The sequence below is a fragment of the Rhincodon typus genome, chromosome 46 (genome assembly GCF_021869965.1).
Source record: "Rhincodon typus isolate 14 chromosome 46, sRhiTyp1.1, whole genome shotgun sequence".
Taxonomy (NCBI): Eukaryota; Metazoa; Chordata; class Chondrichthyes; order Orectolobiformes; family Rhincodontidae; genus Rhincodon; species Rhincodon typus.
Window position 1 is genome coordinate 9572454 of NC_063377.1, and position 13860 is coordinate 9586313.

At 43.6% G+C, this 13860-nt stretch overlaps 1 protein-coding gene across 2 annotated transcripts in view; it reads left to right on the plus strand.

Moving 5' to 3' along the window:
• Positions 1-13860, plus strand: part of ash1l (ash1 (absent, small, or homeotic)-like (Drosophila)) — a 208409-nt gene that overhangs the window by 108386 nt on the left and 86163 nt on the right. For both annotated transcript variants that reach the window (XM_048620459.1, XM_048620460.1), the window contains exon 4: positions 6215-6316. In XM_048620459.1, the coding sequence (XP_048476416.1) occupies positions 6215-6316 (102 nt within the window). The remainder of the gene's footprint in view (positions 1-6214; positions 6317-13860) is intronic.

Consider the following 13860-nt stretch of genomic DNA (forward strand, 5'->3'; position numbering starts at 1 on the left):
CTCAGACGACATGTCCATCCTGGGCCTCCTGCAGTGCCACAACGATGCCACCCGAAGGTTGCAGGAACAGCAACTCCTATTCCGCTTGGGAACCCTGCAGCCCAATGGTATCAATGTGGATTTCACAAGTTTCAAAATCTCCCCTCCCCCCACCGCATCCCAAAACCAGTCCAGCTCGTCCCAGCCTCCCTAACCTGTTCTTCCTCCCACCTATCCCCTCCTCCCACCTCAAGCCGCACCTCCATCTCCTACCGACCAACCTCATCCCGCCCCCTTGACCTGTCCGTCCTCCCTGGACTGACCTATCCCCTTCCTAACTCCCTACCAACACTCACCTTTCCTGGCCCCATCCCCGCCTCTTCGACCTGTTTGTTTCTTCTCCACCTATCCTCTCCTCTATCCCTCTTCTATTCGCCTCCCACTCTCTCCCTATTTATTTCAAAACCCCCTTCCCCTCCCCCCTTTTCTGATGAAGGGTCTAGGCCCGAAACGTCAGCCTCTCTGCTCCTATGATGCTGCTTGGCCTGCTGTGTTCATCCAGCCCTGCACCTTGTTGTCTAAGTTGATCTTGATTTGTTGCTAACAGTTTCTATTGGATTAACTAGCAGGGACAGAGCTTCCAAATCTTGAAGGACAAGCACATTGAGGTCTGATCTTCCTTCTTCATTCACCTGCTGGTCTTGCTTTCATATCCCTTTTTAAATCATAAAACCTTAAATTAATATTGATCTGGGTAAGGTGGGTTTGGAGAGAACTGATTAAAACAATTAGTTACAGAGATATTGGGAACTGCTGATGCTGGAGAATCTGAGATAACAAGGTGTAGAGCTGGATGAACACAGCAGGCCAAGCAGCGTCAGAGTAGCAGGAAAGTTGACATTTCGGGCTGAGACCCTTCTTCAGAAATGGGGGAGGGGAAGGGGATTCTGAAATAAATAGGGAGAGAGGGGGAGGCAGATAGAGGAGAAGATAGGTGGAGAGGAGACAGGTCAAAGAGGCGGGGTTGGAGCCAGTAAAGGTGAATGTAAGTGGGGAGTTAGGGAGGGGATATGTCGGTCCAGGGAGGACGGACAGGTCAAGGAGGTGGGATGAGGCTAATGGGTAGGAGGTGGGGGTGGCGCTTGAGGTGGGAGGAGGAGATAGGTGGGATGAAGGACAGGTTAGGGAGGCGGGGACGAGCTGGGCTGGTTTTGGGATGTGGTTGGGGGAGGGGAGATTTTGAAGCTTGTGAAGTCCACATAACAACTCAACAACCTCCCACTTCCTACAGACAAATGGGGTGGCCATGGGTACCCCCATGGGCCCAAGCTATGTCTGCCTCTTTGTAGGATATGTGGAACAATCCCTCTTCCAAAGCTACACTGGCCCTATCCCCCACCTCTTCCTCCGTTACATCGATGACTGTATTGGCGCTGCCTCGTGCTCCCACGAGGAGCTCGAACAGTTCATTCACTTCACTAACACCTTCCACTCCAACCTTAAGTTCACCTGGACTATCTCTGATACCTCTCTCTCCTTCCTGGACCTCTCTGTCTCCATCTCTGGAATCACCTGGAAACCGATATCCATTTCCAGTTGTGGGACACAGCTACCTAGAATACACCTCCTCTCACCCACCTTCCTGCAAAAAGGCCATCCCCTATTCCCAATTCCTTCGCCTCCGCTGCATCTGCTCCCGAGATGAGGCATTCCACTCCCGGACATCCCAGATGTCCGTGTTTTTCAAGAACTGCAACTTCCCCTCCACAGTGGTCAAAAACGCCCTCGACCGTGTCTCTCGCATTTCCCGCAACTCATCCCTCACACCCCCTACCCGCAATAACAACTAAAACAGAATCCCCCTCGTCCTCACATACCACCTCACCAACCTCCAGATCCAACGCATCATCCTCTGACACTTCCGCCATCTGCAATCTGACCCCACTACCAAAGACATTTTTCCCTCCCCACCCTTATCTGCTTTCCGGAGGGACCACTCTCTGTGACTCCCTTGTCCGCTCCATACTCCCTACCAGCCCCACCACCCCCGGCACTTTTCCCTGCAACCACAGCAAGTGCTACACCTGCCCCTACACCTCCTCCCTCACCCCCATCCCAGGCCCTAAGAAGACCTTCCACATCAAATAGATGTTCGCCTGCATATCTGCTAATGTGGTATACTGTATCCGCTGTTCCCGTTGTGGCCTCCTCTACATCGGGGAAACCAAGCGGAGGCTTGGGGACAGCTTTGTGGAACACCTACGCTCGGTTCGCAACAAACAACTACACCTCCCAGTCGCGAACTGTTTCAGCTCCCCCTCCCACTCCTTGGACGACATGTCCATCCTGGGCCTCCTGCGTTGCCACAACGTGCCACCCGAAGGCTGCAGGAACAGCATCTCATATTTCGCTTGGGAACCTTGCAGCCCAAGGGTATCAATGTGGACTTCACAAGCTTCAAAATCTCCCCACCCCCGACCGCATCCCAAAACCAGCCCAGCTCGTCCCCACCTCCCTAACCTGTCCTTCATCCCACCTATCTCCTCCTCCCACCTCAAGCCCCACCCCCATCTCCTACCCACTAGCCTCATCCCGCCTCCTTGACCTGTCCGTCCTCCCTGGACCGACCTATCCCCTCCCTAACTCCCCACTTACATTCACCTTTACTGGCTCCAACCCCGCCTCTTTGACCTGTCTGTCTCCTCTCCACCTATCTTCGCCTTTATCCATCTTCTTTTCGCCTCCCCCTCTCTCCCTATTTATTTCAGAATCCCCATCCCCTCCCCCATTTCTGAAGAAGGGTCTCGACCTGAAACGTCAACTTTCCTGCTCCTCTGATGCAGCTTGGCCTGCTGTGTTAATCCAGCTCTACACCTTGTTACCTAAAACAATTAGTTACCTCCTTCCTTGAAGAAGTTCATTTGTAACCCTCCCAAAGCCCAAGATTGGATTCAGCAACCACCTGAACAAACCAGGTCATTCACATAGACCACATGACGATGCAAATTGGAAGTATGTGATCATGACTTTGTATCCTGAATATGCCTACTGTCTCTTTTGTACGTGCTGCCAAAGTAGTAAATGTTTATAGTAAAATTCTTACACATGGAATATATTTTTGTTAAATTATTACTTATTTGGAACCAATCTATGTTCATTGTTTGTTCTTGAGTATGTTGCACCACTTCTTCCTTCTGTTAGATCCTGGAGACATGACAACAGATGCTGTGTCAAATCAACAGAAATATCAATATTAAAGTACAACTTCAGACTATTCTTGTAAATGTATGGTATAAACAGCCTAGAATCACTAAATCTTTTAACAATAAAGACAGCCTCTTTCTGTGGCACTCAGTTCTGTCTGGGAAGAGGGAGCAGGAAGAGTTGGAATGCTGCTTGAAAGACTCAAGAAGGGATATATGGTTAAGGCAGTTATAGAATCAGAAATACAAGGCAGTGAAGGAAGTTGAAGATGTGAACAAAGATTTTAATTTGGTGCTTTAGAACACATGGTGCTGAAATAGGCCACTGTAGGTGCTGAGCAAGTGATCACTTGGTGCAGTGTAGGAGACGCCCTTCTCTTCTGTATTGGGAAATCGAAGTATGTGTGGAGGCGAAGCAAGTTGGAAGCGGAGGAGAAAGATGCTATGACACAGTCTTAAGAGCAGTTTTGTTCAGTTAAATGTATGGCTAGGGAGGGGCATGCTACTAGGGCCCAGGGAAGAGAAATTATAGCTATATTCAGCTGAAGAAATTTGCTTCTAATCCAAAGCATAATGTCAGCTACTTCAGTGCAGTTTCTAGTCATTCAGCATTTAAAGCTCTAGCTTTGTGTTTCTGATCAGAGTTGAATTTTAACTCACACCATGGGAACGGGTGATATTTTTGTTCAGATTTTAGATTGGGTGTTTCAGTTATTGAACCTTTCATAAAAGTTGCATCTGTGGTTCACGTCATTGATGCAGTGCTGTTTCTTTGACCATTTACTAGCGTGTGTACCTCTTTTTTTAGCTGCGATATTGTTGGTTCAGAGGAGCTCATCTGAAAACTTGTATAAATTGTGCCCTCTTAACTTATTACATTGGTGCTGCATTGTGAGAGGAAGGCTGTTTGTTTAAAAACTGTTAAAAATTATCCCAGTATAATTTATTCAGATCACTTGAGGAGCAGAACTACACAGTAGAGAATCCCTGAAATTGCTTGCAACTGCATTGACATAGTCGTATCCCTTCTGGCCATGTTTGTCACTTTTCACATTCCTCCCTCTCCCCACTTTGTATGTGCAAAAATATTTTTGACAACATGAGTAGTGATGAGTTAATTTAGGAGAGGGCAGTTTAGTAGATATTGAATACCCAAGGTTCATGCTGGGAGCCTGCGTAGCGTTTCCAATCTGGTTGAGTAATTTTGGTCAGTTTGTCTGAAGCCCAAGTTGCTGCTACAAGGAAGTAATACATAACCCTTTTTTTCTTGATTGATGTGAGTCAGATGAAACGTATTTCTTTCAGCCAGTGTGTGACTCAATTATAGCCATGTGTGCCTGTGGTTTAACTGACATTGGAAACTTTGGGACCAGAAAATAACGCATCTTAAGTTTTTCAATGATGTTGGTCATGTATAGCAGTTGTGTTGCCTCTTGAGCCAAAGACAAAATGCTAAGTGATAAATGCTAAATACTCACTTTGTCTAGTTTGTTTAGAATTTGATAGCTGTCTGTTTTGAATAGTTAAGGTTGACTGCTTCATTTGAATGTTTCAGTTTCTGGCCTCTGCTTTGCTGCTCTGGAGAGATACCAACCAAGGACTGGATATCCACCCATGGAATGTGGAAATTCTGGTGGCTTTACACTGGCCCAATCTCACAGCAGATCAAAAGCAGCACTGGCATTATCATAAGGGGAAATTAACATGACTACTTTTGCCCATTCCCGTCCTCTTTAAACATGAAGTATCTTGGTTCCACATTGACCTGGTGAGGAAAGCCACCAGCCAGCGTACCACTAACCACACAAACCAATAGGGCCAAGGGTCAATCCCCAGTCTTGAATGAGTTGTCTGAGTTCAGCAAGAATATAGGATTGCAGACTCCTAAATAGTCTCCCTTCTTGCAGGTTTTGGGGATCATGGGGAGGAGGAGGAATTGGGCAGGATTACCATTCCGAATCAGTGCAGTGACCTGTTTTGTTCTTGAAATGCTAGAAAACCCGTACATTATTTTTCAGAACAATTTGCAAAAGTTTACATTGAGCATCAATTCTCATTCTGCTTGGTTCCACTCTTTCCGAGAACTGAAAGATAGGAGTGACTGATTATGTCAACTGAATGGACTAGCACTTCTGTAACATGCTTCAACTTGTTACCTGAGGCACTGCAAAGGTGCAGTGTAGATGGTGTTCTGTCTTCACAACCTTGTTTTGTTTCCGCTGCCTGAATATTTCACAGTTGCTGCTGCTGTTCAAAGTTCCAAATACTGTGGTACCTTGCTGTAGCGAGGTTTCGTTTACACCTGAAACTATAATCAAAAAGAAAAACAGAAGTATTCACAAACTACCCCTCCAAGCCACGCTGTTGATGGAGGTTTAGAACAAAATTGTTTTTACCCAATTGATCAACTGAAAAAGTGCTCAAATGGATGTTCACTGCAATCAGAAATCCAAGCTTCATATGTAATTTTACTATTTCTACCTTACTGGACGTTGTATGTAATAATTACAGGCAAAGATATGGCTTGGTTTTATGTTTCATTTTATAATGATTAGGTGATTTTTAAGTTTTCTGTTAGGATTTGTGCATGTGTTTTTTTTTTGAAATCTTAGCAGATGAATGTATTTTCTGGCAATACTGCTTTCTCCATGCTTTGTACCCACTACTTAAATTGAAAACTACTCTGCTGTCTGTGCAGGTAGGCTTGTGTCAGCCTGTGCAGTAGTGAGAAAGGCTCGCTGCACTTGAACTGTTGGATTGTTGCTGTAGCTGTTGCAGTGTCTAGATAAACAAATCAGTGAATTACAGCATTATAAAAGGAACGATTGTTTAACCCTTATCAGGCTTTAGTTTTATGTCTATTCTGAAAGCCTGTGTTTTACGTGGATGTGTGCCACCGTGCTCATACAGAAGTTTAAATAGCATTGGCAGTCTGAATGATGGGAGTAACTGTTTGGAAGGGTGATGTCCAGTATAGGAATAGTTAATAGTCTTGCATTATTCTCATTGTATCTCTTCAACCTAATCTACAGGTTTGCAACCAGTACAAGACAAGCAGGCATCGCAGAAGCATCAGGACAGTGTTAATTGCAGTCCAACCAGAAGGAGAACTCCAGACAGCGCAACTTCAGCAGGCAAGTTCATCATTGATACTTTTCTCTCATTTGCCCTTCTCAACTCAAAAAACCTGTCAAAAGTCTCCCCTTATCCAAAGAAGTCATGTTGGCACTTCAGTGTCAACTGTTTCTCTCTCCACAGATGCTGCTCTCTTCTCAGACTTGCATGAGTTTCTCCAGCAGTTTTTATTACTTGTCCTCCTTTTTGTTTGTCAGTCAGTTTCTCAGTTAGCACCATTAACACTTTTTTTTTTAAAACTAAGGCTTTTCAGAGGATAAAGAACAGGAGCAGCAGTAGACCATAGAGCTCCTTCAGTCTGCTCTATCATTCATCCGAATGTTACTCCGGATTGTAACCCGAGGCTGAAGATCAGATATGATGAGATGAAATCTGCAGTCACCTGCCTTCTCTGTCTCTTTGTCAGTTTTTTTATTTGTGTTTAGGTTATCTGTTCTTTGGCCTGTGAAAACATCCACCTGTTACACTTGTTAACTTCTTTGAGAATTTTGATGGTAACCCAAGTGAGGACATACTGCCACTGATTAGTCAATCCTCTGCCTTGACTCCACTTTCCTACCTGCTCCCCATATTCTTTGATTCACTGCGACCAAAAATCTCTGTAATAAAATGATGCTTGATAGAAGCCGAGACAGCTTTCTTTGTGGATGCAGTTTATCAACTACTCTTAAGTACTCTTAAATATTTTTAATCAACCATGTACAAAGGTGCTTGATGTGTCTGAACAGGTGAATCTTGAATCTGAATCTTCTGGCCCAGAGGTGAGGACATGACCCCTCTGCCATACTTGTTCTTGGATATTTTCTAATCAACTAGTGCAGAGATGTTATTGTACACTTCTGGAGCAGATGGGTCTTGAAGCCAGGCCTGCAGGTGACTACAGTATGACTAGCTGATTTTAATTAAACTGTTCAGAAATGTTGCAACACACCTCAGGAGTAGACGTGATCTGATCCCACTTCCCCTGGCCCAGAGGTACGGACACTACCAGTATACCATAAGAATCCTCACTGTTCTCCCTTTAGATCCACTCGTCAATTAATTAATCAATTAATCCCCATCCCTCACTTAACTAACTATGTTAACACCAGTAAGTGTCCCATTGTACACTGAGGGAAACTACCGTCATGAGCATTGGAAAGGAGCATTGGTCTCTCCCTGTCTGAACAAAAGAGAAGTACAGCACAGGAATAGGCCCTTCGGCCCTTCAAGCCTGTGCCGATCACCAGGTCTTGACTAAACTTAAAAAAACAAACCTTTTGCCCTTAAGTCCACATCCCTGTATTTCCTACCTATTAATGTAACCATCCAGACGCCTCTTAAATGTTGCCAATGCCCACTTCCACCAGCTCCTCTGGCAGTGCCTTCCAAGCTCCTACCACTCTCTGCATGAAAACCTTTTGTCGCACGTCTCCCTTAAACTTTTGCTCTCTCACCTTGAACCTGTGCCTCCTTGTAATTGAAACTTCAACCCTGGGAAAAAGCCTCTGACTATCCACCCTATCTATGCCTCTCATAATTTTGTAGACCTCTTTCAGGTCTCCTCTCAGCCCCTGTCTTTTCAGTGAAAACAATCCCAGTCTTTTTAACCTTGAAAGCTTTCATCAGGTTGTTCTGTTTCATTTCATAATTGACTTGTAACCTCCTTTCTCTCTATCAAATGTGTGATAGTCTGTTCTGTTTGTTGAATGGAGTCAGATATTACCTCTGGCTGGAAATTTTTACTGCCTTTTCTGATTGGAAGCATTGTGTCCACAAAAGTCAAAAAGTGCAAATGAGATGAAGCAATCAAATGTTACTCCGGATTGTAACCCTAGGCTGAAGATCAGATATGATGAGATGAAATCTGCAGTCACCTGCCTTCTCTGTCTCTGTCAGTTTTTTTATTTGTGTTTAGGTTATCTGTTCTTTGGTCTGTGAAAACATCCATCTGTTACACTTGTTAACTTCTTTGAGAATTCTGATGGTAACCCAAGTGAGGACATACTGCCACTGATTAGTTACCACTTATTGTAGTAATCGTGCTGTGGCCTCTTGATCTAACCCACTGACAGAAACTACCTTACACAATTGTATGCTCTGCAGCCAAAATCTGGATAACCAACCTGGTGATTTTGAATGTATGCTAGTTTGTAAATGCCTTGTTGACTGAAAAACCACAGGACAAAGCTGCTTAGTCTTGTATCATCTGTTTATCTCTGATAACAAACCTCTCCCTCATGGAACCGCAATGTTTCATGTAATCTACTTTGTTAATGGTTCTCTCGCTGGCACAGTAACCACATAACACACCCCTCACTATTCCACAGTCCTATACACCACAGTCGGAGTACATGTTTCTGACTCCTCTTTGAAGTGAAAACTGCAAAACAAAAGTTAGTATGAACCCTGAGATAGCAAGAACTGCAGATGCTGGAGTCAGAGATAAGTGTGGAGCTGGAGGAATACAACAGGCCAGGCAGCATCAGAGGAACAGGAAAGCTAACGTTTCAGGTCAGGACCCTTCTGCAGCTTTCCTGTTCTTCTGATGCTGCCTGGCCTACTGTGTTCTTCCAGCTCCACACTTTGTTCGTATGAGCCATGCAGTCAGATCCAACAAATCCCAGCGTTGTATTTGTTCTAATGAGCCCCATCCTAATTAATAATTTATTCAAATTCTTCTAGCAGGTGGGCTTTTAATAAATCAAAATGTCTATTAAGGTAGGAGAGCCCATTGTAATGGCTAATTGTATGTGCCTCAGTAAGAAAAAAATTGCTGTTAATTAATCACTAATATCAGCCTTGTGACCACATAGCTTTGTTAGAGTAGGTCAGATGTTCGTCAATTTTTTCTTTTGGGTAGGGCAGGAGGTGTTGGAGAATGTTCAGGTCTCACTGGTGTACAACCTTTTCTCTATACCATGACATCTTATTTTTACGTTTTACAATGAAAATCAAGCCGCCTTATGAATGTATTTTCCATAGAGTGGACTGTGCCACTTTGTGAAGAACAGATGACCTTTTGTGAACTCCACTTTAGCTGAGCAGGCTGTAGGTGTAATTACGAGCTGCTGCAGTCAAAATGCCAGCGCTTGCTTCCCAGTCTATGGCTTAATTTATCACGGGTGAGGCATTAGTTGCAGTTGATCTCTACTATAGTGTTTCGCCTCAGCACCAGGGACCCAGGTTCTCTTCCAGCCTCGGGCGACTGTCTGTGCGGAGTTTGCACATTCTCCCGGTGTCTGCATGGGTTTTCTCCAGGTGCTCCCATTTCCTCCCACAGTTAAAGGTGTGCAGGTTAGGATGGCTTGGCCATGCTAAATTGCCAGTAGTGTCCAGGGATGTGCGGGTTAGAAGGATGAGCCATGGGAAATACAGGGTTACAGCTATAGGGTGGGGGTTGGGGGGTGCGGGGGGTGGACCTGGGGATGGCATGCTCTTCGGAGGGTTGATGTGGACTCGATGGGCTGAATGACCTACTTCCACATTGTAGGGAGTCTCTTCTACAAAATATAGTGCTTGTTGTATGGCAGTGTCTGACTGGGCTCTTACTCTTATTACACGCTAATGTTTATTTTGTGCTGTAAGTGTCTATATGTAGGTATCAGATTTAAGACTGGATTGGACTTCAACATGACCGACCATGTGATAGAATAGCCTGGTGGCGCTTGGTATCCAGACGTGGATGAGGCCAAGCTATTCTGTCTATGTTCGTAGAGTGTTGACGTTATCAGGGGAAGGAGAGAAAATGAGGATGAACTTTGGGACTTGCTGTGAGCTTTCAGTTGGTTGAAAGAAATATTCCTTGGCAGTTTTTACTGTGAAATCCCTAACCGATGTTACGTGTTTGCTGCAGTGAGCGTTTTTAGCTTGGTTAACTATTTACTACTTTGAAATGTTTCTGCTACTGGAAACTATTTTAAGTCTTCAAACATCCTGAGGCTTGTGGGCGTGGTCTTCAGGCTTCTTTTCCTCTCTGGAATGTTCCTGTCGATCTAAGTCATGTTTTAGATAGTAAGCAGCATTATAGCAAGGCACAGCTGTTTCTGCAGAGCGGAGGGAGGGAATGAGAATACATTTTATTCACTGTCAGTTTACCTTTCTGTTACACGAGACTGTTGTACAGATAAAACAGAATGGAAGCAGGGCAATAATATTGATTTCACCTCCAATAATGGATGTTCACCTGGATCAGGTGGTATGAGTGAGCAGGAAGAATATACATTCATCCACACATGGCCTTCGTACAAAGTACTTGTAGCTTCTAAATTGCTTCTGAAGTGTTACAAATGTTGTGTAAGCAAATATGGAATCCCAATTGTACTCAGCTGGATCCCCACAAACATCATAGTTCGAGTCGTAGTACTTACTGGATGACAGTTTACGAGGAGAACTCAGTGTTGCTCTTCTAAAGGTTGCGTAGGATTTTTGTAATCCGTCATAGTAGGCAAAATGAGTCTTGACTTAACACTTCTTTCAAAAGGCAGCATCTCCATCAGCGCAGTACTCCCTTCGTACTGCACTTGATTGCCTGCCTGGATAATGGGTTCAAACCCTGGACTGTGGCACAGACACACAAGGCTGTTACCCATTGTTTCATTGTTGCTGAGAAGTGGTACTTTGTAGAAGAAGCTATTTTACACTAGAGTTGACTGTACACCAGAGCAGGAGGAGGCCATTCAACCCCTTGAGCCTTTTCTGCGATTCACTTAGATTATGACTGATCTGTACCCTAAGCCATCATGGTTTAATTTTGGGGAGATGCTGCAGAATATTAGAGTGAGACATCACAGGACTCTAGGCAGCTACCACTTTTGCAATACCATCCTAACTGTTCACCAATGTTGCAGCGTCTTCAGTGTGTTTAACTGGCTGTTTGTAGCAGAACAGAAATAAAATTTTAAGTGAACATCACACAATAAACTCCAGACTACATAAAGCAGTCTGGCAGAGAGTTTTTAGGCATTATTTCAGTCTGAGCCCTGCTGACATTTGTAACTGGCTTTGTACTTCATGACATCATCAAACTGCCTGCTTGAATTCCAGCCTTGTTACTCACTGCCTTGCTCATATTTTTGATTTATAGTCAAGTTGAAATGTGAAGTAAAGAATGCCATTTGAGGAAGAAAAGGGGTTCCATTGTCAGTCTCCCTCTTTTTCTTAATGTGTATCTGCCACCCAACTACATGAGTGTCGTGTTTTTCTTTGTAATATCTCAAATAGTTGGCCATTGAAATTGCATATTTTAGAGAAATAAAGAAAATCAGCACATATGCTCAACTGTCTGAAGGTACCTGGAACACTGCCTGAAGTAAGTCAGTGTAAACATGTGATTATAGTAATGCCAGGTTCACAAGCTGTAATTGGCTAATGATAATCTTTTAACTTATTCATTACTGAAGTGCCATCTGAGAAGTAAGCATTCTTTGAGCTTGTAAACACTTTGTATTTTTTTCCCCACTGATCAAATCCAAAGGCCATTCTTTCCTTTTAAAAGCTGTTTTCTGGACTTGTTGCACGTGGCTTGCAAGGACAAGATTGGATTGTAATTCCTGTATTCTGTTTAGTGGCCCCTGCTGGCAAATGTCTGTGTTTCTCCTTTGGTGAGGCCATCATGTTGATGGTGACTTTGATACTTTGGCCATCACATAGCATGCTGCCAGCCCTTTTTTTGGTAGCAGAGATCTTCCAGAGACTGTGGGACCTGTACTTGAGCAGAGATCAGTCACTTTAAGAGAGGGACAGGCAAAAAAAAAAGCTGAAGCTTTTAAGTTTCTGTCAAGTATGGAGTTCACAGCAATAGCGAAAATGAGAATTTCACATGGAAATGAATTCTTTCCCTGAAGACTTGTGTAATAATCGTCCTGATATATTTAGAAAATTTGAGAACATCTATTTGCCAGCAATTGATTTTATTTTATTCATTTATAAGATGTGAGTTTTGCTGGATAGTCTATATTTATTGTCCATCTTAAGAAGATGATGGTAAGCTATCTTGAACTGTTGCAGTCCGTCTAGTGTAGATGCATCCACAGTGCTGATTGGAAGGAAGTTCCAGTTTTATGAGCCAACAGCACTGAAGGAACAGACGAGTTGCTGAGTCAGGATGATGTGTTGTTTGGATTGGAACTTGCAAGTGGTGTATCTGCTGCCCTCGTGCTTATAGATGGCAGAAGCTGTGGTTTGGAAGGTGTTGTCAAAGGATTGGGTTACCATCTTGTAAATGGTACACATTGCTGTCACTGTGGGTCATTGTTGGAGGGAGTGGATGTCGAAGCTGGTGGATAGGGTGCCCATCAAGTGAGCTGCCTTTTTTTTTAAAAATTGTATCCACAGGATGTAGATCTCACTGGCTAGGCCAGCAGTTATTGCTTATCCCTAATTGTCCTAGAGGGCCATTAAAAGTCAACCACATTGCTTTCTGAGAATCGATGACAATGGCCATCAATTGACTCTTAAATCCAGATTTTTATTGAATTCAAACTCCACCATTGGTATAGAGGGATTTTAACCTGAGTTGCCAGAACAGTACCTGAGTCCAGGGGTAATGCCACAAGACCATCGCCTCCTTTTTTCTCAAGTGTTGTTGGAGCTTCACCCATCCAGGCAAGTGGGGAGTATTCTATCATTTATTCCTGACTTAACTCTTGTAGATGGTGGACAGGCTCGGGAAGTCAGGAGGCAAGTTAATGCAAATAGTACGTGGTGCAATCAGAGTAGAATACAGTCATTTGAAAAACCATCTCACCTGCCACATGATCGAGGAATATTGAGATTCTATAGGAAAATTCAGAGTGCATGCAGTTGGAGAGTGGAGAAAGGGACTACACTGATAACAGCAAAGAAGTGGGAGCATGAGTGGGGAGTAGAACATGTTGATAAGTCCAATGGTCATGTATCTGAGCTTTGTTATTGTTGATGTTGGTTTTAACCAGTTTATTCTGTTAGACTCCATAGCGCAAAGTCCAATTTCTCTCACTCTTTCACAGGGAGAATGTACATACACTCAGTGTAGTGGTGGTCCTGGTGGCTAATTGACTGACCATATTATAAATCGCAGAGGTGTAGATTGAATGGCAAAAATGTTAGCCACCACTCTGTTTATCTGGTAATGATGTTCAGTGTAATTCTCAATCTGAAATGACAGTCTGTCACTCCTCGTTACTATAAAGTGACAAATTTATTCAGACATAGTAAATCCATGTCCCTCTTCACTGCATTTTTCTTCTAGCCATCCCATGCTCTACCTCAGTTTAATAAATTCATATCGACTAACAATGTTAGAGTCAGCACCCAATCATTTACCAACAATTTAAAATGCTTGGCCAATGGAGCAATTTACAAGTTGGTAAATGGTATACTAAATGAAAAATTAATCCCCACTTCTTTCTTAAAAGTGCAACCGTGGTCTACTAGTGGCAAAATTTATAGTAAATAACATATAGCTGGGCAATGACTTATTTCTGTCGCTCTTTCTCCACACCCTTATCTGATTATGTGTCTGTCAATTCATAATGGGCTCTCTGTCTCTCTCATGAGCATGTTAGCTTCCCTTCTATGCTTT